Source organism: Atractosteus spatula, chromosome 15, assembly GCF_055471065.1.
Source record: "Atractosteus spatula isolate fAtrSpa1 chromosome 15, fAtrSpa1.hap1, whole genome shotgun sequence".
Taxonomy (NCBI): Eukaryota; Metazoa; Chordata; class Actinopteri; order Semionotiformes; family Lepisosteidae; genus Atractosteus; species Atractosteus spatula.
Genome location: NC_142720.1, coordinates 25,101,492 through 25,126,769, shown reverse-complemented (window position 1 = coordinate 25,126,769; position 25,278 = coordinate 25,101,492). Strand labels below are relative to the sequence as shown.

The 25,278-nt window shown below is 38.4% G+C and overlaps 1 protein-coding gene across 3 annotated transcripts in view; it reads right to left on the bottom strand.

The window, feature by feature from the left end:
• Window positions 1-21,865, bottom strand: part of fam135a (family with sequence similarity 135 member A) — a 38,900-nt gene extending 17,035 nt beyond the window's left edge. For 2 of the 3 annotated variants that reach the window (XM_088933643.1, XM_088933645.1), the window contains exons 1-7: window positions 21,514-21,865; window positions 18,005-18,095; window positions 11,388-11,515; window positions 3,833-3,912; window positions 1,327-1,466; window positions 746-816; window positions 290-463 (exon numbers count right to left, since the gene is read on the bottom strand). In XM_088933643.1, the coding sequence (XP_088789769.1) occupies window positions 290-463; window positions 746-816; window positions 1,327-1,466; window positions 3,833-3,912; window positions 11,388-11,464 (542 nt within the window). In that variant the 5' untranslated portion in view covers window positions 11,465-11,515; window positions 18,005-18,095; window positions 21,514-21,865. The remainder of the gene's footprint in view (window positions 1-289; window positions 464-745; window positions 817-1,326; window positions 1,467-3,832; window positions 3,913-11,387; window positions 11,516-18,004; window positions 18,096-21,513) is intronic. The other variant, XM_088933644.1, reaches the window with a different exon arrangement.
• Window positions 21,866-25,278: the final 3,413 nt, after the last annotated feature.

Here is a 25,278-nt window from a genome sequence, read left to right as displayed (position 1 = left end):
AAACATGCTCATCAGACCAATACCACTCATTCACACTGCAAACCCCACAGTGCAGCTGAAAGACAACGCTGGCCTGCTGGAGCTCACTCAGATAAATGTGTGCCACTGCTTAGGGAATCCCGGGTGCAACTGGATAGCAACACAGACCAGGATTCAAACAACGATGTCCAGGTTACAGCAATCAGTGCTCTTAAAAGACTACTGTACTGCCTGAAGCACCCTGGAACTCTGCTTATCTAAATAAAATATTGTTATAATCTCTGTGCATGTGGCTCTCCTCCTCACACACCTTATCAGCGGCTGATGTAGTGCAACCAGGGAGCCATGAACAGCCACTGATATGACAGAGAGATGAAAGTAGTCAAACATAACATTGACATGCTGGTGGACTCCTCTGTGTAGACTAAAGTGCAATTTCAATGTGCGGCTGCTGATCATCTGTAAGGATGTCAAGTCTTCTGGCCTGAAAGACAGAATTTGAAACAATGCTAGGAAAGTTCACATAAACTCATTCATAGTTATGTCTGACCCAACAGCATTTGAGACACTCATGCTTATAGAAAACTAAAAAAAGAAAAGAGATTCAACAAATTAAACAATTTAATATAAAATTGTCATCTAGCACAGCAAAAGACCAGTACTTCCAATAGATTAAATATGACTAATTTGTTTGTAAATGTTGGAACAGCATTAATAATTTATTATCAAATGCCTCATTCTTGCATACAGAAAAATCAATACTCACGAATAATCACCATCTGTGAAATGCAGATCTAAAGTCAGCTGAAAATCCATTTCATTTAATGATTCTTCAATCTAAAAAATAACACAAGTTGTGAGAAGAACAAAAAATTTGCATTTCTTATTTAAATTCCCTATAAAAATGAAATGCCTGTTTGTGGAAAAAAAAAGTTACAAACAAATCTCTTTTTGGTAGGAAAAACTGATGTTATGAAAAACATGAAAATCAACAGGGTCACATATAACACTATTGTCATTCAGCAATCAAAGATTGACTGAGATCGTCAGATATGTTTTATTCTTCCCCATGAAGAACAGATACCACACTGTGGGGTTCCAGTGTGTTACAGTACAACAAAAAGGATAAAGATCTGTATTTCATATCACTAGAAACTGAGGTCTGATTGATTTCTAGAGTACTGCTTTACAAACCAAAACTTTTAAGCATGTCATCACTCTTCTTATGTGACATAGGAAATCTATTGCTCAAAAAGAAATCCTATAAAATAAATATAAAATTAGAAATGTTTCACTTACAACAACACATAAATGTCCACTGCCACTTATACATGGAGTTGGCCTTACCTTCTTTTCATCAAGCAGCAACTTGACTTTGAATATCAAGACATCATTCACAACAATTTCCTCATTCTTGTAGAGAATCTGAAATGTTTTACTACAGACCACACCATCATGGACAGAGGCTGGGAATGCAAGATCCGATCCTAAAGCAGAGATGACAGACATCACTGTATTATTAATTATTAATTAATCCAATTAAGCATTATTAATCCATTTGTCTGATGCTTTAATCTTAAGCAATTTACATTTGTATATATTCAGATGGCCGGGTATTCTACTGGAGTAACCAAAGTGAAATATCTTAAAGAGCATAAAAGCAGTGAATCTCCCAGGAACTGAATCCAGACAACAAGCTAATATTTGCGTTCTGTTAATCATATGTGTATTTCTGAAGGGCAAGCAGCTAGTTAGGATTTGAATAATGAGATTCCTGTAAGCTTTGAAGACAAAACTTTGAATAAAAAATACTAAACTTGTAAAACTGTAAGAAAACATGTGGTTTGCAAGTGCAAAAAAAGGAAAGCTGTTATTCTCGACTAAAAGCTTGATGTTCTAAAACAATATAAGAGAAACAGAAGAATGTATGATATAATTCGCACTACTGTGTTTAGCATTGTGCATTGTTAAATACATTTCTTGTGAAAAACTACAGTACAGTATATGAACATTTACGAACTATTCATCACTTAGCGATGTAAATACAGATGCACATTATGCTCTGTTTTATCTATCTTTTCCCTGTTTTCTGTTTTAAATTACCACAAAAACACATAATACCAAATAAGACACACGTTCAAAGTAATTATATGACCAATTACTAAGTCACAAAGGCCTAAATTCCTGTTGAAAGACAGGATTTATAACACTAAGAGCACACAAACATGCAAGGAGTACCAAATGTCATAATTTAATAATAAGATACAATGTTTCACATTGAAGTTTTTGCTATTAAACCAGACTCCCACATGCTCAAAGACATGTGACACCACAGAGCAGTTTCACATTCAAGCATGTCTCCTCCATTCCCTCTTTTAGGCCTTTCCTAACAGCAGTGTTACAGCTGGTTACCTTGTGTTATACTTGAAAATCACTAAAACAGAGCACACTTGTCAAAACTGCTAGAAACAGTGAAAAACGAGAACAATCTCATTATGCACAAACTGATATGAGAATATGAGAACTGGACAATTCTATTCCTTCAATAGCAATCAATTTCCAAGTAACAATTATTCACAGTATATTGTAGTCACTTAGAAGATTCAACTGCTCTTAATAAAAAAAGTGTTTTGCTTTGGTTAAATCAGTGCATTCCAATTTATTTTTATTCATACCACTTTTTCCTTTTAGATACTCCACATGTAAATGCTTTTAGAAGAATTTGATATTAATGACAAGCTCTGTGATTCAAATTCCTGTTTTGTGATTTAACAAGTAACACAAACTGAAGCTTGGATGAAGACACATTTCCCTTTAAAAGGTCAGGAAATCCTGCACATAATTTTTAATAAGCAACAGGCAGGGGAAGTCAGGGAGCGTCTATCTGCTTTCTTCTACAGTCCTGTGGATTGTACTCAGCAGAAAGGACCTTTTTCATCATATGATACAAATGCTTACATGTTAGAAAAGGATTAAATATTTAATCAATGAGAAAAAACATGCACATTTAATAAATACTGTTAAACAGACCATTGAAGTAATTCATAAAGATTCTTCTGTGTTCTTAACTAAAACAAAGTTATGATAGGGGAAAAATTAAATTAAGATAAAAACCAAAAGCTGTGTGTGAAACACCCCAACCTTCATCAAGGTGGCTCCAGGGATCAGTGCACATAAAAACCCACAAAGAACAATGCTGTACACTGCAGAAGAGTTTACTTGAGTTTGTGCACGACCTTAAAAAGATACCAAAACAGTCTCCTCAGGCTGCCACCAAACACTCAACCAACAATTTTATATCCCTGACATTCCACTACTTAGACCCCATGTCAGAATGTGGAGAATTAACCACCACCAAAAATATCGTGATTTATCACTCAGTGTATCCAAGTACAGAGGACAGGTTGGTTGTTATTAGTCCATTCAAAGACCAATATGACCCACTGTCAGTGCAAGAAAGTTTGATGGAGTGTTACTGAAGGTTTCTCGATTTTTTTACTGTGCTTAAAAAACAGAAATCAAGTACTCTTAGAAAAATAATGTGTACGAGTCACTGTTTTACTACAGGTGTAAATCGGAATACTTCTGCTTCAAATGATATCTTGACTAGAGTCTACTGCACTAGAAGTTCCTAAAGAGACATGTGTTAATGGCCTACCCACTGAAATTCAGCTGGTGAAGGCAAGTCTCACTCTTCCCCCTGATCTGTTAGGTAGTAGAGCTGGTGATGCTGCTCTTCAGTGGTGGTGGATGAAGTGAGTCACTAAAGCATAAAGCCCTTTTGGATCCCCTGGGAAAAGCACTATTCAAATGCCAGACTGTAGAAGGCAGGAGTGAAGGTGGGGCTGCTGACCTGCAGTGCGCAGAAGGCTCATCTCCAGCTTGTGAGGGACGCGGGGTGGCACCTTCAGGTTGGCACGGATCTGGTAAAACCTGCAGAGACACATCATTTAGCTGGAGAGTTGTTTTAACAGAGCTGCCTGAAAAAAAAAAGCTTAAAGCAGCAACTAAAATATTTGCACTGACTCTTCAATAATCCGATACAGAGAAAAACGTTTTCCATTCCTGAAGAAATGTAGCCTTTTGGTTTTGCTTTCTCATAGCATGTAAAATAATTTCTTGAACTGAACTGATTTGATCATAATAGAGAAACAATTAGGAATTTTGGAGTTGTCAATGAAATAATAATGTCATCTTTTACAACAAGTATCAATGCACCTTAAGTCAGAGTGCTTGAAAGGGTTGAGTCTGTAGTTTCAATGCACAAGGCTCTATTATAACTCTCCACCAACTGCCTGCTGGAACACAGCAGGAATTCACGAAGATCATACACAGACACACAAATAGCACACAACATTAATTCTAACAAGAGATGTAGGCCAACCAAAATACATCCTGCCTTGTTTCCAAAGTAATCCAAGTCCCAAATGAATATACAATACGTGCAGCCCTGCCTCTGCTCCCTCCAACCTCACACACCGGACAATGCAACAGTTCATTCATGGGCCAGACAATCTGTAGCTCAGTTAGAGCAACTAGAACTGGCGTAAACTGTAACAAGTGTGTGGATGTCAGAATCAGGAAGAACATTGATCTCTTCAGTTTCTGGCCTCTGTCCTGGGCTGGAATGTAGATGGATTTAGTCCACTGTGGTGAAGTTCCGCAGCTGGCTGTAAAAGCTGAAGTGTTACACTTCGCCAATTAAAACCAACTTTAAACATCTTCTAACAACAATTTCCCCAGCAACAATGTGAACATCTTTTCAGTCTGTGAAGAACAATATTTTATTTTTCTGCAGGATTATCTTACAACACAGAGATGTTGACACATACTATGTGGTCTTGTGCAATATCTAAAATGTATTTGATAACCGTTTGCAGACTTGCTGGAAAGGAAGATGCCTGCCAGCATCACTAGCATAACTTCAGCAGTTCTAGTCTCCACTGTACGATCTAATAAACCTTCACCTCTACACAGCCTCAACCTCCATCAGCTCTGAATGAACAGAAAGTAAAGGCTACATATGGGGATTAATAAGAAGTTTAGAGAAGTATACAAGAATAATCATATTTACTGTTACAGTAATTCTATTAAAAGCAGTTTCACACAGTCTAAACTGAACTCACAGATACAAATACGCTGGGTGCAGCACTTTTTACCAGGGCTATCACAACTATCTTAATGTGTTGAACATTCTTTAACTGATGACACAAACTACAATAAATTTAATTTCATTTAGGATATTTTTAACTTTTTCCCCAAACATTTCTCCTTCCTGTATGATTGTGGACAGTTTTAAATTACATTTAAGTGTCAGCATGTGTAGGCTGCAAAGGAACAAGTAAAGATGTATTCCATGCTGAAAAGAAAAGAAGGCTCCACAGCTGAAACATTGTGCTTCTATTTTTCTCATTTCAGCATGGAATAAACCTTTACTTGTCAATGTATTTACACAGACACAGTAGAACCTTGTTTATCTGCTGGACTCAAGGGCAGGATCACATTAGCACAACCTGTCCCTGGAGACAATGGCATATCAGAATAATTTTAAATAGTCAGGCACTTCCTGCTGAAGCTAATATTAAACACAACCATTGCAATAGTCTATGTTTTAAATGTAATGTTGAAAATCCAGCATCATTCATTAAAGTGTAGATGAAGTAGAATTCTGCACAAGAAAGGTGTTAATTTAAGACCGACAAGTTTCAACGAACACTGCAAACATTATTCACCTGAATACTTTAACCCAGATTCAAATCCATGTGGAATTTTAAAAGTGAATACATTCATTAGAGTAACAGCAGGAAGACAGTAGCTGGAGGCAAGTTGTTAAATTTCTTCAAGCTTTACTAGGGGTGTGTGAAAAGCAAACAAGCAGGGATTCAAAAACGCTAAGAGGATAACCTGTCTTTTCACAGCATTTGCAGCACAGCAGTGACAAAGTAGCATTACAATGCTAATGAACAGCAGTCTCACTCATCTCTTATCTAGCAATGCTTCCTTCTGCTTCCCTATAAAAGTAACATAAAAGCAGTTTGTGACTGCAGATACAGCCAGCATGCCAGTGAAAAAGATACACAACACAAGATGAAAGACTTTAAGGGGGAACCTACAGCGGCTACGCAAGAAAGAACAAACAAATAAACAAGCTGTGAAGCCCTCTTCAGGTGTGAGGCATTAAGGATTTATTGTTCTTAACGCATCATCGGTTTTGGCTCAGTAAAGCAATGATACCAGTCAAACACCCTACAAAGAGCAATGCACTGAGCTAACCTGCTGTACAAGATCTGTTCTCAATGTGTACTGACTCAACTAGTCTCAGCTAGGCTAAAAAAACCCTAGTTAGTGCCAGGAGCAAAAAATCAAAAATATTTTTACAGTGCATATTGATTTCAATGTTTTGAAACAAAATTGTCCACAGGCACTTCCTGTTCACAGCAGGTAAAGTGTGTTATTTTTGAGAAGTGAAATGTTTTAGAAGTTTAGACCCCTCCCCCCAGGACAGCCGTGTGTCAATCAGCAAGCAGCCCTTGGCATAATCCCATGTACCTTGCCTCCAGCCCCACGGCAGGAGGAATCCGACAGCTCAGGAAATGAGTCTCCACCCCAGCACCACAATGGAAACTGAGGATCAGTGCACGGGAAATGAGAAATGAGAAAGTGAGAAAAAAGTGGGAAAGAACCAAATACTCCAATTCAGACAGTGCCATATCTGGCAGTTTTATTTTGTACATAAGTACCATTCCATGCAGCAAGTTGCTATACAGTGCATTTGGCCTCTGATTCTTTTAATACCAGCAGGACTAAAATGTGTGCATACTCTACGGAAATTCTGACACAAAATCTCCAGCTCTTTGGTTGTGAATAAGGAAGCTCGAAGAAGAAGTGCTCAATTTGTGGGGATGATGCAACTCTGGGTGATTGAAAGGAGCATTGCACAGTTTCTTAAATTTACAAGATTAAATCATTTACAAATCTTTTTTTTTTCTTGTATCAGCAACAGTACCCATTATGAATGCTGGCCAAAGTTCTCCTCCAGACTGCGTTTTTACATTTTTCCAGAGTTTACTGTTTTTTCTTACCAAGTAAATGTACTACAACTAATCCCCTATCTGGAGTGTATTCAAACTGCAAGTATACAAAGCCTGGCAGCTGGTTTTGTCTTTCAATTGGTACAAAAGCAATCAGCATTTTAGTTTTCCTCAGTAAAGATTGTAGTGCCTCAATCTATCCCCCATTTTTCCATGCACTTAGTAAAACTAGCATGTTACAGAATCTCAGGCATCATCGGGGCACAAATTGCAAACACACCCACCCCTACATTTTCAAGGAAACAATGGAGGAAGTGCTGAGCACATAATTTCACAAGGACAATATGGTTGTTCTTGAACAAGACAGTCCACATTACTGTGCACACAGTCATGGTTTTGCTTGTGCACAAAGGCACACATCTTGAACAGCAGTTTTGTGCTCAAAACCAAGAAAAAACATGCTGGAGTTTGCAGATCTCACAACTATGCTTCTTGTGCAGATTGGTAATTCTGTCTCTCCTCACAATGCACACTATTTCTCAGTTAGCTTCAACTTTCTTTTGGGTAAAGAGAACCAGATTATAATCCTTTTAAAGTATAGTCTAAAAGCTTCAGTATTCCAACTTTAACGAATCCGACCAGGAAACCTTCTGACACTTCTACAACCAACACGGAGATGGAATGAGCTCCTGCACACTGAGGCTCTGGCAGGTCTCCTCATTCATACAAGCATTGGAGATTTCAGCCTGCTTTCATTCATGGTTTTGTACTTCAAATTGCAAAGGTTTAACAATCCTATGAAATAACCTAAAACCTCAAAAGGAAGAATGTTAAGTAGAAATGATGGCATATCACATGCCTCAGCTTGTTTTATGTGCAGAACAGGGAGATGAAGGAACACTGGAGGTTGTGAGCAATCCCGCACTGCTGCTGTAACCCGCGGTCACAGCCTGGGAGTCGTGCAGCCTGATAACTGTCAGCCACCTCCAGACACGAGAGGCACCTTGTAGTCCTTGATTTGGACACAGTTCCCGAATGCTATTGGTGAATCAAGTATTCAGTTTAGCATCCAAACCACAAGCCAACAGCATCTGTATTAATCACTGGGTAAAGATTATAACTGTTTATTGCCTCTGATGGAAAGAACCCATTAAGATGATAAATCATTGTTCTTTAATACTGTCTGCAGCGTGCACACTGCTTCTGTCTTTTCACACATTGTAATTTAAAACACAAGCTACAGAACAACACAATAGTAAAACCACCCATTCCTGCATGTCTAAGCACAGAAACCAGCAGACCTAACGTTAACTACTTAAATATCTGCTTGGGCACGGGGTGGAGCTGCTGGCTGCACTTCACGGGGGAATGATGTTGGCCCTCCTGTATGTACGGCTCTTTGAAATCCTTTGTGACTAAAAGCACTATACTGTATATATCCAATAAATGATAGATATTATTGTGTATGCATCAGTTCTCTGTCATCTCCTATTAAAAACAATCAACAGTAAATTATATAAGTATTTTCCCGAATTGTACAAAGCAGAGTAGCTTAAAGAAAGTTTGTACGTTTATATTCAACACCGTGTACTGGCACACTTTCAGCATACTGATCACATAAAGCAGACGCTGAATTTCTTTCCAGGGGGCACAATACTTTCAAATAAACTGGTGCAGCAGGAATATTTGGAGTTGCAATTGCATTGCCTAAGAAATGAAGAAATCCTAATTCTGAATTAGACAGTTAAACATTGTACAGTACCATCCACGTTTACAGTACTGTACATATATTGCAATAGTAGACAGCACTACAGCATCTGAAAAACCTTTTCTTGGTTTTCACAGGAGACTGATTCACAACAGATTTGAATTTCCTGTGCAATCTACACATTATGAACAAGGAAATAAAAAACGAAAGCATGTCTCTTATTAGCAATAGGACTATATTATTGACAAAACCATGACATTTCATTCACTAAACCTTGTCTGTGATCTATGAGTACAACATCACTAATCAACAGGCAGCAAGCCAACTGATACTTGCTAACAGCAGTGAAAAGAGGATTATTTCACTCACATCACAGCATGTTTCACTACCTCTTCACAATAGCACAGTTGTGACACTACTTTAAGGAACATGTACATTTAGAGAACCAAACCACATGATCATTCTGGAAAATAATTTTCGGAAGCCTCTCACAAAACACACACAGTTACTGCATGACATGAAGTAGCTTACTCCCTGAATTGAGTTCGGTGTGCTACATATTTGAAGAAATATTGAATACAGAGGCACAGTAGTTAGCATTACTAACTGGGGTCCTGGGTTCAATTTCAGTCTTAATGTACTATCTGTGTGGAGTTTGAATGTTCACCCCGTGTTTGTGTGGGTTTTCCCTGGGTGCTCTGGTTTCCTCTCACAGTCCGAAGACACACTGGCATGTTAACTGGCTTCTGGGAAAACTGGCCCTGCTCTGAGTGTGTGACTGTCTGTCTGTGAGCAAGTGTGAGTGTGTCTGTGTGCTCTGTGATGGACTGGGTCAGGACACTGCCTTGTGCCCCTGACCTGGGAGGAACGGTTAGAAAATGGTTGGATGCATTACAGAAAAAAATGTACAACAAATACTTAATACATTACATAGTTTCTGCATGTTGATTTGATTAATTTAATTTTAACACAATTATAAGCATGTGTCAGGCTTCTTCCATGCTGGCCAAGATGAAATAAGTTACATTAAGATTCCCAGAGCAATCTCCTGTAAGGTGCCATCTAAGTTAGTTTTACTGATATCAGGTGTCTACAGCCCCTGAAACCCAGCACACCCACTCTGCCACACACTAATCCATCATGTAATCCATAACACTAATCCACTGCGATAGAGAGGTGCAGGGGAACACCGTTCTGACAGGAATTATTCCCCACACTTAAATAGGCAAATACAACTTCCTTTTAGATACTTGAGATCTCATGAGAATGATAAACCAACTCATTTTACCATGTAATGCATCCCTCTGTATCAGAAGTGAATTTTCTTCTTTAAAAAAAGCAAATATGTAACAAATCAAAGACCGAATGCAAGGACCCAAATTCAATTAGCAGGCTATTTTCAAATAGCTATTGGCTATCAAAACTGACTCACAGAAGCGAGGGTCACAGAACTTTAGCTTAACATGTCAGCTGAAAGAGAGTAGATGAGGAGCTTCAGTTCTCTCAGGGCACCCAGTGAGACAGGAAGAGGAGTGCTGAGCCACAACCTTCCCCGTACAAGTCTTAACCGCTGGAGAAAGGGAGTGCAGTAACAAAAGGATGGCCAGCAGGGGCCACCGGTGAGCCTACAAACAACTGCAGAAATGGTTAGTAAATGTTAATCTAATAGTAAATGTTAAATGTAATTGCATTGAAAGTTTCAGTTTCTACATTGGGCTTTGCATAAAGGTGTGGTTGTTCTTATTGTACATCAGCAGAGCTGTTCAGAGTAATTACAGCCTCCACACCTTGGTCATCTGTGTTAGCGTTTTATACTGTAGACAGGGCAGGGAGTCCATCCTAGACTCTGTGTTACATCAGTATGAGGAGTCACTGTTTGCCAGAATTCCAAGCCAGGCTGTTTCAGGGATCTTCCATGTGCTAAATACAGTGTACACAACAATTATGAGCAATGAAAATGGAAGAATAACACCTAACAAAGCAATAAAGGTAAAAGGTAAAACTTAATAAGGAGTAAATGCAGAAGCTATTTTACCATGTAATTCATTTTTGCAGGGGTCTCAGATGGATATTTCAGTACCATTTTTTAATGTTTCCATTAACACCCATTATAAGATTTACTTGTGTAAACTTATTTTTGGCAATACACAATTTAACATTAAAACTTTATTCTAAGCCATGCTAGATATAATTGTTGCCTGAGGAAGACCATGATGAGATGAAATCTCTTGCCTCTACAATGATGTGTAATTCTGTTATTAGTTGTTATACTGAGCATTTCATATTTTCTGTGTTTTACCCAAGAGGATTGGGAAAATGTGACTGGGAAACTGTCACTCCTGGCCTTCTGGACTGAAACACTTTCTTCCAACTTTTGTAATGCATATTAAAACTATGGACCTCTGTAGAATGAGAACCATCAAAAAAGCCATCCTGCATTTTGAACCATCATTGTGGTGGGTGTGCCCCTTTTCTTTTTTGCTGCTGCTTTTCCCTCATGTATCCACTGTCAAGCACCTTAAATTTAGTTCTTAAAAATGTGCTAATGCAATGATGCCTCCTTGCAACTAGTTCAGCATCCTCTTTGAACATTTTCTGCCCTCTTGGGTGAAGAGGAGGACTTTGTTGAAGCCAGCTGCTTCAGTAAGACGTACAGGGGTTTGACTTACCCTCTCTGGAAGAGATCCACATTGTAGAACTTGTGGAGCTCCACAGAGAATTCCACAGTCGCCTGCACCTCACTCATCTTTCAGACTAGAAGCAGAGGCAAGCAGCGTTTACATCATCGCCTTTGTACCTGTGTGAGGAAATGTCACCATCAGTTACAGCCATCACAGCCAACTGCTATGGTCTTATCAAGATGTTCTGTACATCTAATCTAATACCAAATTCAAATAATTCACCAAAACATAATTCATCACGGACAGCATTTGCACACAATTGCCCTGGAAAGAAAAACCCAGGACAAATATTTTACTAGTCCTTGTGAATACCTTAGTACAAAACTATATTTTTTATATAAGACCACACAGCAGGCAGTGGCATCTCCAAAGGATTCACAGGATCTCACTTACCATTAGTGAATGAGATCTAGATTAACCCTTGCTGAAACAAAAGCCTGTGCCATAACAGGATTATAACCACCCCAGGCACAAACTGTTCTCACCTCTACAGTCTGGCAGGAGATACCACAGTTTCAAAACACAGACCACCGGGTACAGAAACTACTTTTATCCCCCAGCAGTATATGTTATGATCAACTACTTAGCTAACTGCAAAATGACTAATTGCTAAAAAATTGCAGTTAGAATATTGCAATTTTGCACGACATATAGCAACTATTCTTTACTATCCCATATTATAAAATATTTATTGTATGTTGTACTATACTGTTTACTGGAAGGCATTGTCTTTTTACTACTCTCCTCTATGTATTGCTGTCTTTATCTGTCTGTATACTGAGAGAACAAGAGTGATTCATAATTCCAACATACTTGTTCCTTGAATCTGAACTTGAGGAAAGATTAATTAAGGCAGGTGTGCTAGTGCTGAAACTTAGCTTTTGGAAAATTTCTTCAGACTGTACATGGAAGCAGTACCATTCTACAGTAAGTCTCACATTTAGTTTTTTAGGGAATGACAAAATCCATATAGAAAAGAAACTACCGTGTTAACATTCAAAATAATTCTAGAATTTACTTATAAATACTCTTCATCGAAAACCTCTATCAGAACAGTCCATATGTGATTACAGTACAGCCAAATTAAACAGTAGACAGCCTACAGTTTCTGACTATGTTTGACTGCGTAATGAACTGGTCATGGTAACAAAAACATTTTGTTGTTTTGGTCGACAGTGGAATTCTGGTAATTAGATACTCTTAAGGAGCCTTCCAACCCTGGTATAGTTTATATCCATTGTGACATGCAAAAACAAATACAGCTGACAGAAACAGAGAAACGAAATAATGTTTCTTCAAGCATTCAAGTACATTACATTAAGAGCTCGGACAATAAATAGATTCACTGCAATTTAATTGCACAAAAAACAGTAATAACATACAAATCATTTTCAACGTTGGGAAAATCACAACTGCAAAAATTAAGAGTTTAACCACCTCTGCTTACCTGGTATTACAGTACATCCATAAAATCCAAGACTTAAAGACACCCCCCCACATACTATACATATACAGTACACGTACACTCTGATAACTATCAGTTGATAAAATGAGATCAAAACCTCTCAATTACACTGCAACTCCAAAATTTAATAAAGAAAACAATCATACAAAAAATAATAAAAAACATTTGATGTTTGGACATTTTTTGAACATTTCTCACAAAGGAACCACACTCTTACAGTATGATAAATGTATCTTTTCTGAAACTTTGCTGAGGTATTGTGGAAATACAACACCTTTATAGCAGCACTTACTTAAGCACTATCCCTCCAAATAAGACAGAACTGAAATGCACAAGTCCAATCTATCAGTAAAGCCTTACTGAGCCAAGAATATTGACCAAGGAACTGCCAGTGTGAAAAAACAGATTTCAATGTGAATGCAATTAGTTCACACAAAATATTATTATAAAAATGTGTGTATTAATATAAGTTATTATTCTTTTTCATATTTTGATTTTTTCATATTTGAACGGGACAGCTTCTTCAAATGTGAAATCTGGACACCACCATTAATAGCTTTCAAAACAAAGTTGCATGTTCCAAAGTGCAATGTTGGTGCAATTTCAGTTTCTGGTGTATAAAGAGTGAGCAGATTATTTCTGAACATCAGAGAATGGCTTTGTAGCCCAAGAGTGTAAGTAATCATGCAGAACTAAAAGCGCAAGAGCAAAACAAATTAAACTCTCCGAAAAGCAATTTAGTGAATTATTTCAAAGAAATCGTGGACATGAATGTAAAGCAAACTTTCTCCATAGAAAGCAGTGATGCAGTGGTTTGCACTGCTGCCTCTCTGGGGCTTGGGGTTCAATCCTGGACCTGGGGGGCTGTCTGTGTGCAGTTCGTATGTTCTCCCTGTGTTCACACGGGTTTCCTCCCTCAGTCCAAAGATATAATGGTGGGTTAAGTGGCTTCTGGGAAAACTGGCCCTGGTGCACGTGTGTGTCCTAAGATGGGCTGGTGTCCTGTCCAGGGAGGATCCTGCCTTGCAACCCTTGCTTACTGGGATAGACTCTGACTCACCTGTGACCTTAAATTTCATGAAGTCATTAGAAAATAGATTTGATTTGCTTTGATTTATTTCTACAACAACCCCCACTATATTGAGCATTATGTGAAACTACAACTAGATTTGAAGGAAAAAAAGCAAAACTAACTTGATAAATATGATCAGCATTTTATCATTGGATTTGTTTTCACTATCATAAAGAATATAATAGTGACTTCACATTTGCCTATTTCTCCAGCAGGCAAGATCAGTTCATAAAGCGCAGCTCTAGTCCATAATACCCAAGGAAAACAACCAAAAGGATCAGATGTCCAATTAGAAATCCCTATAGAAGTACAGAAATCTGCAGTAGAATAGGCAGAAGCAGTGATGTGCCAAAGGAAAAAAAGGGGATCTTGAAAGACAATATAGGTAAATCCACATTTCTATGGCATTGCAGGAAATACGATCACTTATTGCATTAGACAACTTAGTGTAAGAGAAATAAAGAAACAAAGAAAAAATGGGTATATGATGAAAATAAATGTAGGCAATATGCTTTAGTACAGACAATTTCCAAATATATTGAGCAATACATTAGTATTTGGTTCATGAGCATTGTGATTTATGTAGAACGTAACATCAGCCTTTCCATTCCAATCAGTTTTCACCACATCAACTTTATGCTTGAGGCAATGTTGAAGATGAGCTCCTGCCACATGAGAGGCTCCTGAGGGAATGGCATGGTCTCCGCTGGCAGCCAGGGCACGCTTGGTCTTCAAATCCAAGATATCCTTGGCTGAGGTTCAGACCTAGAATTGCAATGATCCACCCTAATGCTTCACACTGTAGCGTTTTTACCTCTTCATATTTCTCTCCTGCCCACCTTCAGAAAAACTGCCACTGAATACTGACAAAGCTGAAGTGTGGTATGTTTTATGAAGTGTTTAAGTTTAATCATCCTGTTGTTTTATTGCAGCAGTTCATATCAGCCCAATAGCACGTCTCCTCAGCAAAGGCTTCCGGTCTGCTGGAAATCCTCGGTGACCACTGTGCACTTGTGTGTTTTTACTACTTTTACAGAAATATTAAGCCCTGAACGTACATTAAAGTCATTCACAGGATCTCTGTTGGATCATCACCTATCACGCACAAAGTTTACTCTGACGAAATGGTTATTGGGTTTAAAGAAAGAAGGTTTTCTTCCTTTCCTACTTCATCGGCACCACTTTCTCTAACACATCTAGATACAGCAGTAGGTGAAACAGGAATGTAGGCTGTAATCTGTCTGTAGGAGTTGTCTTCATTAGCTAAAAAGTAAGGCTTTATTTGTCATGAGTGATTTCCATTTCAGGAGGTATTTGTCACAAACTCCACTGCCTTGAGCTGCAGTGATACTTTCTAATGTGCTGCTCGACAATCAATTGCATTGTACCATAATACTAATTTTACCCCAGAATTTAATGCATCATTTTTCCTTTGTTTCCATAATTATTTTATACACTATATACTCAAAATTTGTATCCACATACTTCACTAGTGAGTTACAGAAGCACAGATGCAAATGCTTTGATCTTAAGGCACTTTTTCAAATGACAGGACATGTTCCTTCAGATCTACTGAATGCATAAGCTGCAACACATAAACAACATGTGGTCTTTCCATTCCCTGTGCATGAGCCTAGCTTCTACAGTGCACTGAGTTTCAGAACATTACCAACTGACAATAAAAATGCCCCAAGAATACTAATTCAGTTCTCATGACTGCATCTACATGTTCAGCCTAGTAATTTATTTTTGCTGCTGCTTTTGAATCAGGATTTCTCTAACTCTTCTCTTTGGTGACTGTTAAAGGTGAAGTAGTCTAACTAACAGCAGCCCCACAAGGGCCAATGAGGCAAAAGCATTACAGAATGACAACCAAAACCTTAGGACCAAAACTGTACATAGTCAGACCAATCCAAATAAATATACAGTAGTAGGTGGTAAAGTAAGTAAAACTTAAGTAAGCAAGCTACTCTCTAAACTAACCATCTATCATGATAAAGGATTAGGCCACATCTGCCATTCAGCCTAATGTGCCTTTTAGCCACTAAGGATATCTTTAACACAGAGCTCTTGAAGAGCATCCTGCTCTTAAGTGGGTGTCTATAGATGGTCACTCACTCATTGACCCAGGGAGGTTCATCACTTACTCCCTGTATCCTGCAGGATAATAAATGACCTAGGATGTGTAACACACCCCAATCTTTGCTTCTGACACTGACATTTTAGACACTGTAGGTTTGGTCTTTACCCAGTATTTTCTCAGCTGTTTTTTGTTTTATGTCTGTAATAAGACTTTGCTTTGTAAATGCACTCTTGGGTCAGTTCCATTGGCTACAATGCAATGCCTGCTGCAAAGCAGTCTCAGGCTCCTAGGTGCAATTTCAGATCTTTACGTTGGCAGACAGGGTTGGCTTGGGTAGACTGATATTTCAGAACGGGCTTCTGTGGTAATGCTGTTGCATGTGTTGCACACATGTGACAAGTGTGATCCATGACTTTGTGGATGAGTGTAGTCGTAATAGTGTATAGAGCATAACTTGTAAAAGTAAGAGAAATTTATGAATAGACGTGGCTACAAATGTCTGTCTCAGTCTCCTACTTGTGGAATTTGAGCTGACTACAGTGCCGATAGTCATGACACCTGCTGTTGAGATTGTATGAATTATATACAGGTCTGTTGACTACTGATCCAAGCTACTAGGAATGGGGGATACTATTGTACGGATACATTATTCATTGTAGGTTTGGAATACGTTTACTACAAAGGCCCTTCAGAGAGCTGAGCAGAGAGACACTGACAAGCTCTTGTTCACTCAGCTCTAAAGCACAGGTATTTCTGAGTGATTTTATACCTTAGGCATGACCATGAGTAACTTCCTCGGTTAACACAAATGTGGTATTAAGAAAAAGGGCACGCTCTGCATTAATACATTAACTCCTTAACACTGAAGGCAAATTCCACAAAATGAATGTCCAGCTGTCAAACATTCTTTGGGGATCTTGGTCAGCATAAAGACCAGAGCTGTCCAACTGAATTCTACACTATTCTGCTCTTTTGCAAAGAAATTCAGTGTACTTGACATGCACTGTATGTTGTGAAACTGATATTTCACCAAAATTGCTAATTCCACAAATGCCCGTACTTGAATTGGAACTGACCCATGTATTTCAATTAAATTTAGAATTAAGGCCAAATCTCTTATAAGGTTCATTCTAATCTCTATTAGCCATACAAAACACACTCCTACCTACTGTAAAAGACTGAGCTCTTACAGGTGAAAGTACCAAGAAAATTGCATTAAATTAATAGTCAAATTTAATTTAATGAAAGGCCACTGTTCCTGATGCACATCTTTTAGGGAACCCCCAGAGAGCTTGGCAATTACAACATCTTGTTATTATAGGCCTGGGAGGTGCAATAGTGTGTCTGTGAACCTTTATTGCACTGGCACATGTGGAAGTTTTGTTCTGTGCCATTATGCAGTTATACATCTACAGCTCTGAGATGGAGCTCATTCTTGTTCCAGCTCTAAGACCCTACATGCAGAATGACAACACTCACTCTCTGCCCATTTCCAAAAACACAGCCTCACAGTACCCACAATGGTAATGAAGCAAAGTTCCACAAGCACCCTTATAAATGCCCCATAGCCAGACACAACTCTTCCTTAGCACAACAAACAAGTAACAGCTCACAAATGGAGAATATGAGAACAAGCACTGGTTTCTAAGACCTTACACTGCCGGTTGCTTGTATAAGTATCAATCACAATATCATAAAAACTTTTAGGAGAAACTACAATCAGCTCATTGCTAAGTCTACACAACCACCTCACTTTAAAACTTTAATCTAGTAAAAATCTAAACATCCTTAAAGGCTGAATTACTTCTGAAACAAGTCTGGCAAATTTGAGAAACAATGTGCATAAATATAAAAATCATGACTAACATGGCTGTCTGGCAGGAGGAGTGTCAAAGCCTAGTGTTAAATTCGCAGGCCCCACACAGCAGGCTGTAGGGCTGAAAATAACATGTTAGGCCTTGTTTTCATGAAACACATCCACTTACCTACTGTAGCTCCCAGCAGAGTGCACGCTTCTCATAGTGGACATATTCCTTCACAAGCAGTGGAATTAAGAACCCCCATCACAGGACCATTCTAGAACAAAACACAGGATGCTCATTTTCACAATGGAGCTTGGTGAACTCTATCTGAGGCAGCTAATTTCAAACAGGGCTTCTACAAATGGCAGAAACATCAGGAGGCCAAAGTCAAAGCTCCAAGTCAAAGTCAACAAACAAGTAAATGAGCAAATCCTTAAAGCACAAACTGCTTGCCGGAATCTGTAGGTTTTGAGTAGGCTTTCTCCCATTCACAAAAAGATTTTAACTTTGATGACAATACAAGGAAAATGTCATTAATAGCTTATCCTCTGCGTCTTTAATTTTCTTCCTGCTTGTCATGACAATAACACGTGCCATGGCACAAGTCGGCCACTCTAGCACCCCCTACACAGCAGGACAGTCATTTGGCTTTTGGCTCTTGTACATTGTAAGTAGCACACTAACATTCTGTCTCAACCTTCTGAATTTTAAATGTGACTGAAGATTGTGCTTAACCAGCAGTTCTTCAGCACTTAGTATCTTAGCTAACAATGGATAACATTTAGCAATAACACTGAGGTCAGGTTTTTATTTGGAAAGCATGTTTTTGTAGAAGGAATGGGTTGCTTGATGTGCAGGAGTTGTCTCTTGATTTCATATATCCTTTCTACACCTTACAGAATATATAAGGTACTGTATATCTTACAGTATGCTGTACAAAATAAACCTGTGAAAACGACACAAGAAAAGCAACTGGGCTTTTAAAGTTACAGCTTCTCCTTAATTCTATCTCAGGAGCTTCTAGGCACACTCCACATCCTTCATTGAATTCAACTCAGGTCTTAAAGGGAACATTACTGTCTCCTGTTTCAAATACAGAAATATTTCCCTTAAATTACAAACAATTATGGACACCCCATAACAAACGTATAGATAGGTTTCACGTCTATGATGACTGCTGTACAAAAGATAAAGCAATAAGATGCCTTGTTGCCTAACAAAAAATAAACTTCCTTTTATAACTATACAGACACATCAACCCAAAACATGCACAAAAATGTAAAACATTAAAAAAAAACATTCACTTGTTGAAGTTCCCGGCAGTACAGCTGTACCACCTGACCCCAGGACACAAAATCAGACCAGGTCTGAAATCTTACCACACTGAGGAATGTTGGGTCACATCTCTACTCCTGTTCGCACTACAGAACAGCTGTACTGCAGCCGTATGAGTACTGAAGCTTTCTTTCTTTCTCTACAGTATTACTGTTGTTTCATGCTGTGTTGTGATCACATCATTTAATAAATCATCTTAATTGATTTATGTTCCTCTAACACATTATAACATTCTCAATTGACTTAAGTGGTTGAATAAAGGATTAGAAAAATAGGAAGGAAAATAAAGCTCATGAAGACCTTTTCAAAAGGTGCACTTAAAATTCAACCAGTTTTCTTTTGTATTGTATTTTGTTTGTATGATAAAACAAAACCCTAGCTACACATTCTCTACAGTGGCGATACCACAGCGGAAATAAAAATAGACTTCTTGATTAAGCCAATGCAATTAGCGAGTTATTAACTCAAGTCCAAAAGACAGAAGACATTATGGTTACTACAGGAGACACCCATTAAGCCACTTCTTCAGTGTGAGAGTTTAGAACACTACTGTTACCTCAAGTCACTTACTGTATCATTGTCAGAGGTGGCCAGAAACAGGATTTGTGTACAATTTAGGTCACCACATTACAGAGTTAATATTGCTGCTTTGGGATCAGACTAGAGAAGGGCAACCAGAAACACTGAAGGGCTTCAGGGAATGTTTAGGGCAGAAATGGAATCTATATAAAAGAGTGTTTAAAATTAGAACAGGTGCACCACTCTACGCAAGGATCGTGGAAATATGAAGCAAGCTACCCAGCTATGTGATTGAAGCCAATACTGTGGTGTCTTTCACAAATAGGCTGGAGCAGATCCTTGGATCAGTTAGCTACTAACTACCAGAGAGACAAGATGGGCTGAAGGCCTCTCGTTTGTAACAATTATTTTCTTCCCAAGATTTAAATACTGAGACAAAAGCAGAGTGTTTCAAAACACATCCTTGTGCTTCACAAATTGAATATCTAATTTCTTCAAAGTCTGAATGTTAAAAAGCATTCTTGTATTGTGTGGAGACACACACAGTATCTCGTACTATGTTAATTTCCTTCAGAAGTGTGCTCGGTGTCAGTTTTAGTATCTCTGCAAATCATAGTTATTTTACTCATAAATTAAAGTCTTTTCATATTGTTTTCACAAGACACACCCTGTCAGGGGACTGACTTTTATGCTACACTGAATTCGCCCATGAGCAATAATCCATACTGACTTTCTGCTGCTTACAGTAAATGACACCCACAACCATTAGGTTACCTGTATTCCAGTCTCTCCAGTTCTAAAGCAGGATTAACACACAACTCCAGAGAAACAAGCATCAGTGATCTCTGGTTTGACATCTGGAATGCCGGCCCAAGAACGAAATTACTTCTTAGGAAAACCCTACTGAACCGTGTGTGACCTTACGAAGCAAGAAACGGAGTGCCGCTGTAAACACATTCAGAAATAACAGAACTAGAGCGCCCATTCTAAACACCATCTGATAAGATGTCTAATATTTAAAAGTAACGGGAAAGTTAATTTGCCCATGCTGTTTCCACTGCATATGCCGATAAAATAAAAAACACGATACTTTAAACCATTTAAAATGTTATAATTATCCCTGACTGCGCCTGTAAATCCATTTAACGTAATTTCTGTTGAAGTTCATTAGCAGGGTGCAGTACCACTAGAACTCCATAAGATAAAGCACTCCGAGCGGTCTAAGGTACTTTTCAGCAATTACAAATACTAAGCATTTTATTGACCACTGTATGTCAAAACAGCATTTGCACTGTGTATCAGTCATTAGTAAAACGAAACTGTTACCAAAAATGATGCGGACATTGGGATATATTAGGAGTGATGTTAAACCCCAATAGTGTCCTTTTACTTATAATAATTGTTTGTCTTTAGTCAATGACACACCACCACTTTTAGATCCATACTACTACATGAACCTTTTTATTTAAATGTATTATTAAAATACCTATTTCATGATCTGTCGTCAAAAGGATCATAAAATGTTGGGTTTTTTTAAAAAATGCGAACAGATTCTGCACAAGTTTTTTGTTTTGTTTTTTTCGCCCTGTAAGCGGTCCGCCTTGTGGTCTGTGCAGTAGAGCGGGGCTCCAGCCCCGGAGGAGCCGCTCTGCCCGGCGGGCCGGTGCCCCGCTCCTCTCCGCTCCTCTCCGCTCCTGCGCGGCCGCGGCCGGCAGGCAGACCGGGACCAGGCGCCGCGGACTGCGCACACACGGCGGCCACAGCCGCATCTCAGACCTCCACTCGCAGCACAGCTCGACACGTCGCGATAAGCACACCGAGCCGAGAAACCCGCATACCTCTCCCTCCAGCAGGGTCAGCGAGTGCAAGGCCGAGACACCGATCTGAATTTGTTTACGGCGACTGAAAAGGGTTTCCCTTTCCCCCGCTCCAGCTTTTACGGCATACCGCTGGCAAATGCGCCTCCTGTTCTTCCAGCCTTTCTTCTCTTCCGAGTGCGGGATTCACAGAGTGAACACTGTATGTTTGTCTTTTTCCTAAGAGAAATATATATTCCGCTTTCTGCGAGGAAATCGTTTTTTTTCTTCTTGTATTCGGGAGAAAAACATGCTGCACAGTCAGACCCCAGCAGCAGCCATACCGACTTGAATACCGTGTTGTTGGTAGTGTACTAGTAACTCTTTCTGCAACACTGGCTGCTCGCCGAGAGGGGAGGAGGAGCTCAGACTGGAGCCTACTCACAGCAAGCAGGTTCTTGGAGCAGAAAACAACTTCAGGCAGGTTGCTATAGTGCCGTGAAACTGAGGAAAGAGCGGCTCATTACAAAACCGGAACTTAAACTCGTTGTGTTTTAGCTAGATTCCTATTTTACGGAATACATTTATTTTCTCAAATAATTATATATGTATTATATAAATATTATATATAACAGAAAAGGAGACGAGCAAGATAGTCAGTCATCTTTCTCAAGGATGGAAAATCCCCTGGAACAGCAAACCTTAATGACGGCTTCCCATTCTATCCTCTCCGCAGTTTTAGAATAATCAAGTCTGCCAACAACAGCACCAATTATTTTTATTATTGGATGTGTGGTGTCTCATTTGTGAATGCCCTCTAATTGTAATGCAGAAGAATGTAAAGGAAATATACACCCTTAAATATAAAAGCAACAAGCTTAAAAACTGAAGCAGTAGTAACAAAGATATACTAAGATGAGTGTCTAAATTTGCTTTATTTGAACATACGTTTTATGAGTCTTTATCATTTAAAAACAAGGTCTGTTCATTAGTAAGCGAAAGACCAGGAGCAGAAGAATAGAATCCCAGCAGGCTGAAGAGCCTGGGGACAAGCAGGGATCTCTGAGCAGATAGCCTCTCAGGTCTCTTTGTGATTGAACAGCATCAGGAGGTAAAACACAGTTCATACATAACTGTGAAAGAAGAGGAAGTTTTTACACTGTACTCAAGGTTTGCATAATTGTATTTTTATTAGGTAATTTCTTTTCTTCTTTGGCCATTAATTTGTCCACTGTAGTGCAGTTCAACCTCCTCTAAAGAAGATGGTTTTTGTATCTTCTTAAACAAGTATTTAAAAAGTATAAGTAATAGGTTTATTCCATGCTGAAATAAATAAGAAAGAAAACACAACGTTTCGGCCGAAACGTTGTGTTTTCTTTCTTCTTTTTTTCAGCATGGAATAAACCTATTACTTGTTCCTTTGCAGCCTACGCATGCTGACGCAGCTACCCACCTGAACTACTTTAAAAAGTATATATTATTTACAGCTCATGCAACGTATATCCTCTGCCTTACCCATGCTAACTGTACGCAATAATACCATTACTATAAACACTTCTCTCTAACTTTATTATCTGTGATTGTGGATTCCATAATAATACATGATGTTCAGTTGCTTGATAATATATTCAGGCTCTTGCACAATTTTCGTATGTTGTTGCTTTAAAGCTTAGAATGTTTGAAGTAGAAATTAATATTTGTTATATACACAGCCTGCTCCAAACATTCAAAACAAACTACAAAAAGAAAGAAAACATAATTTGAACGAAAAATGGAAATGATTATGATCATAATTGCTAAGTACTCAAAACCTAGATTAATTTAGGTACATAAAATGATCTTAACATGCATGCACTTAGTTGAGTAGCCTCTGTCTGTGTGCAGTCATAATGGTTCAAATGTTTTTTAAATAAATTCATCTGTCTCTGGAAGTTCCTCCTATCAGGTAGTGAATTTCACGCACTAAGAAGATTAAGGGACTTTCCAAACGCCACAAGGATAAACTTGAGGTAAGGGAAAACCCAAGAGGAGAGTCCTGTATAAAAAGTTTTGAAGTTGAATGTCCCTTTGAGCATGGTGAAGTAAAAGATGTGTTTTACTACTCAGACACTGCCTATATCGAGCTGTTCTTTCAAACTGAGCAGCCTGGCAAGGAGAAAACTGGTTAGGGAAGCTAATGTGAGGCCAAGTGCAACTACAGAATTCAGTTACTGAGATGGGAAGAAAACTCTATTAGTCAAAGCTGACATTTATGGCAGAGGAGCAGGAAGGAAACTATTTCTGAAAAAAAAACAATAAAGCATCTAAGTGATACTGCAAAGATGTGGCAAAATTTATTTGGTGGTCAAATGAGACAAAATTGAAACATTTTCTAATTGCAAAATGTTAGTCTAGCACAAACATCACCTCACATCACCCATTCAACACCATCCCTACTATCAAGCATGGTGGTGGCAGCATTATTGAGAAGTGCTGTCCATAAGCAATTCCCAAACAAAGCAACAAAGAAGAATGGGCATAAATTGCATCCAACCAGTATGCAAAGCTGGTAGAGACTTACTCTCTATATGACTATATGTGACTATAATTGCTACCAAATGTGTCTGAAAACATATGCAAGTAGCCTATTTTAGTTTTTCTCTCAACAGTTTTTTTTGTGTGATATTTGCCGTAACATACACTTAGAAGTCAAATAGATAGAAGATAGAAAAAAATAGTTTAAAGATAAATAAAATAAAAATATGTGTAAGCATCATATTAAGGGTCTGAATATTTTTACAAGGCACTGTACATTATGGTGAAATAGCATATAGAATTCAGTGACATTACAAGTCACAGTTCTTGGTTTCTGTAGGTTATTCATTACCATGTTTCATGATATTTGTGGTTTCTCATATTTCAATGATTGACGTAACAAGTCTGGTAATGGCTTGTAAATTGTCTCGCCCATCTATTCAAGAACTCTTCAGTTTAAGACCTCTAGGGTGTTTGCCCCTTGCAACCCTGTTGGCTTTCTTTCTAAACTCTTTGGTACCTTAAGTTTTGGAATAGAGCAAATAAATGTATTTTAACTATTTCTAATCTAACTTAGACATTATTCAGAGCAGCAGGCATACTTATGGCATTTTGACTAGTGAAGGTTTCTGTTAGATGTTTAGAGTATGTGCTGTTTCTTTGTCACTATTGTCCGTTATAAATCTTGCTACATTTTACTTATTCTTTAACCCTTCTTTACCTACTAACATATTATAACATGAATTTGAAGTACTGCATGTAATGATGTTCCATAAACTTCTCTAGTGTTACAGAAATTAATTTGTTATTTTTTTCTTCAGACCTTCAAAGAGCTTCTCACACAGAATGTAAGCTTTTTTTTTCTTTATAAAAAACTCAGATGGCCACCAAACAAAAGACCCACTTGGGCGTCACACAGGAGCCATTCTGTGCCAGCTGTCCTATTACAGAGCAGGTCAGGAGAAGGAGTACAAACTAAATTAAAGGAACATCAATTAGATAGTTGTTATCGGGGTTATTGCTTTTGCTCTTACTAACAGTGCTATAGGTGCTTGCGGTTCTGGGCCATTGGTTTAGAAATCCTGGCTTAGAAGGAAGAGCGCACACATAACATCTTTTTTAAATTCTAAATAACTACGTTAGTTCTATTATTATTATTATTATTGAAATCTCATCAAGCACACTTAATAATGTGTGGCATGATTCAAATTTGCAATTGGACCACATACTATTAAATCATTTCATATTCTTCAGAGGTATTCTTTAAGAACATAATTGGGTTGTATCATCTGT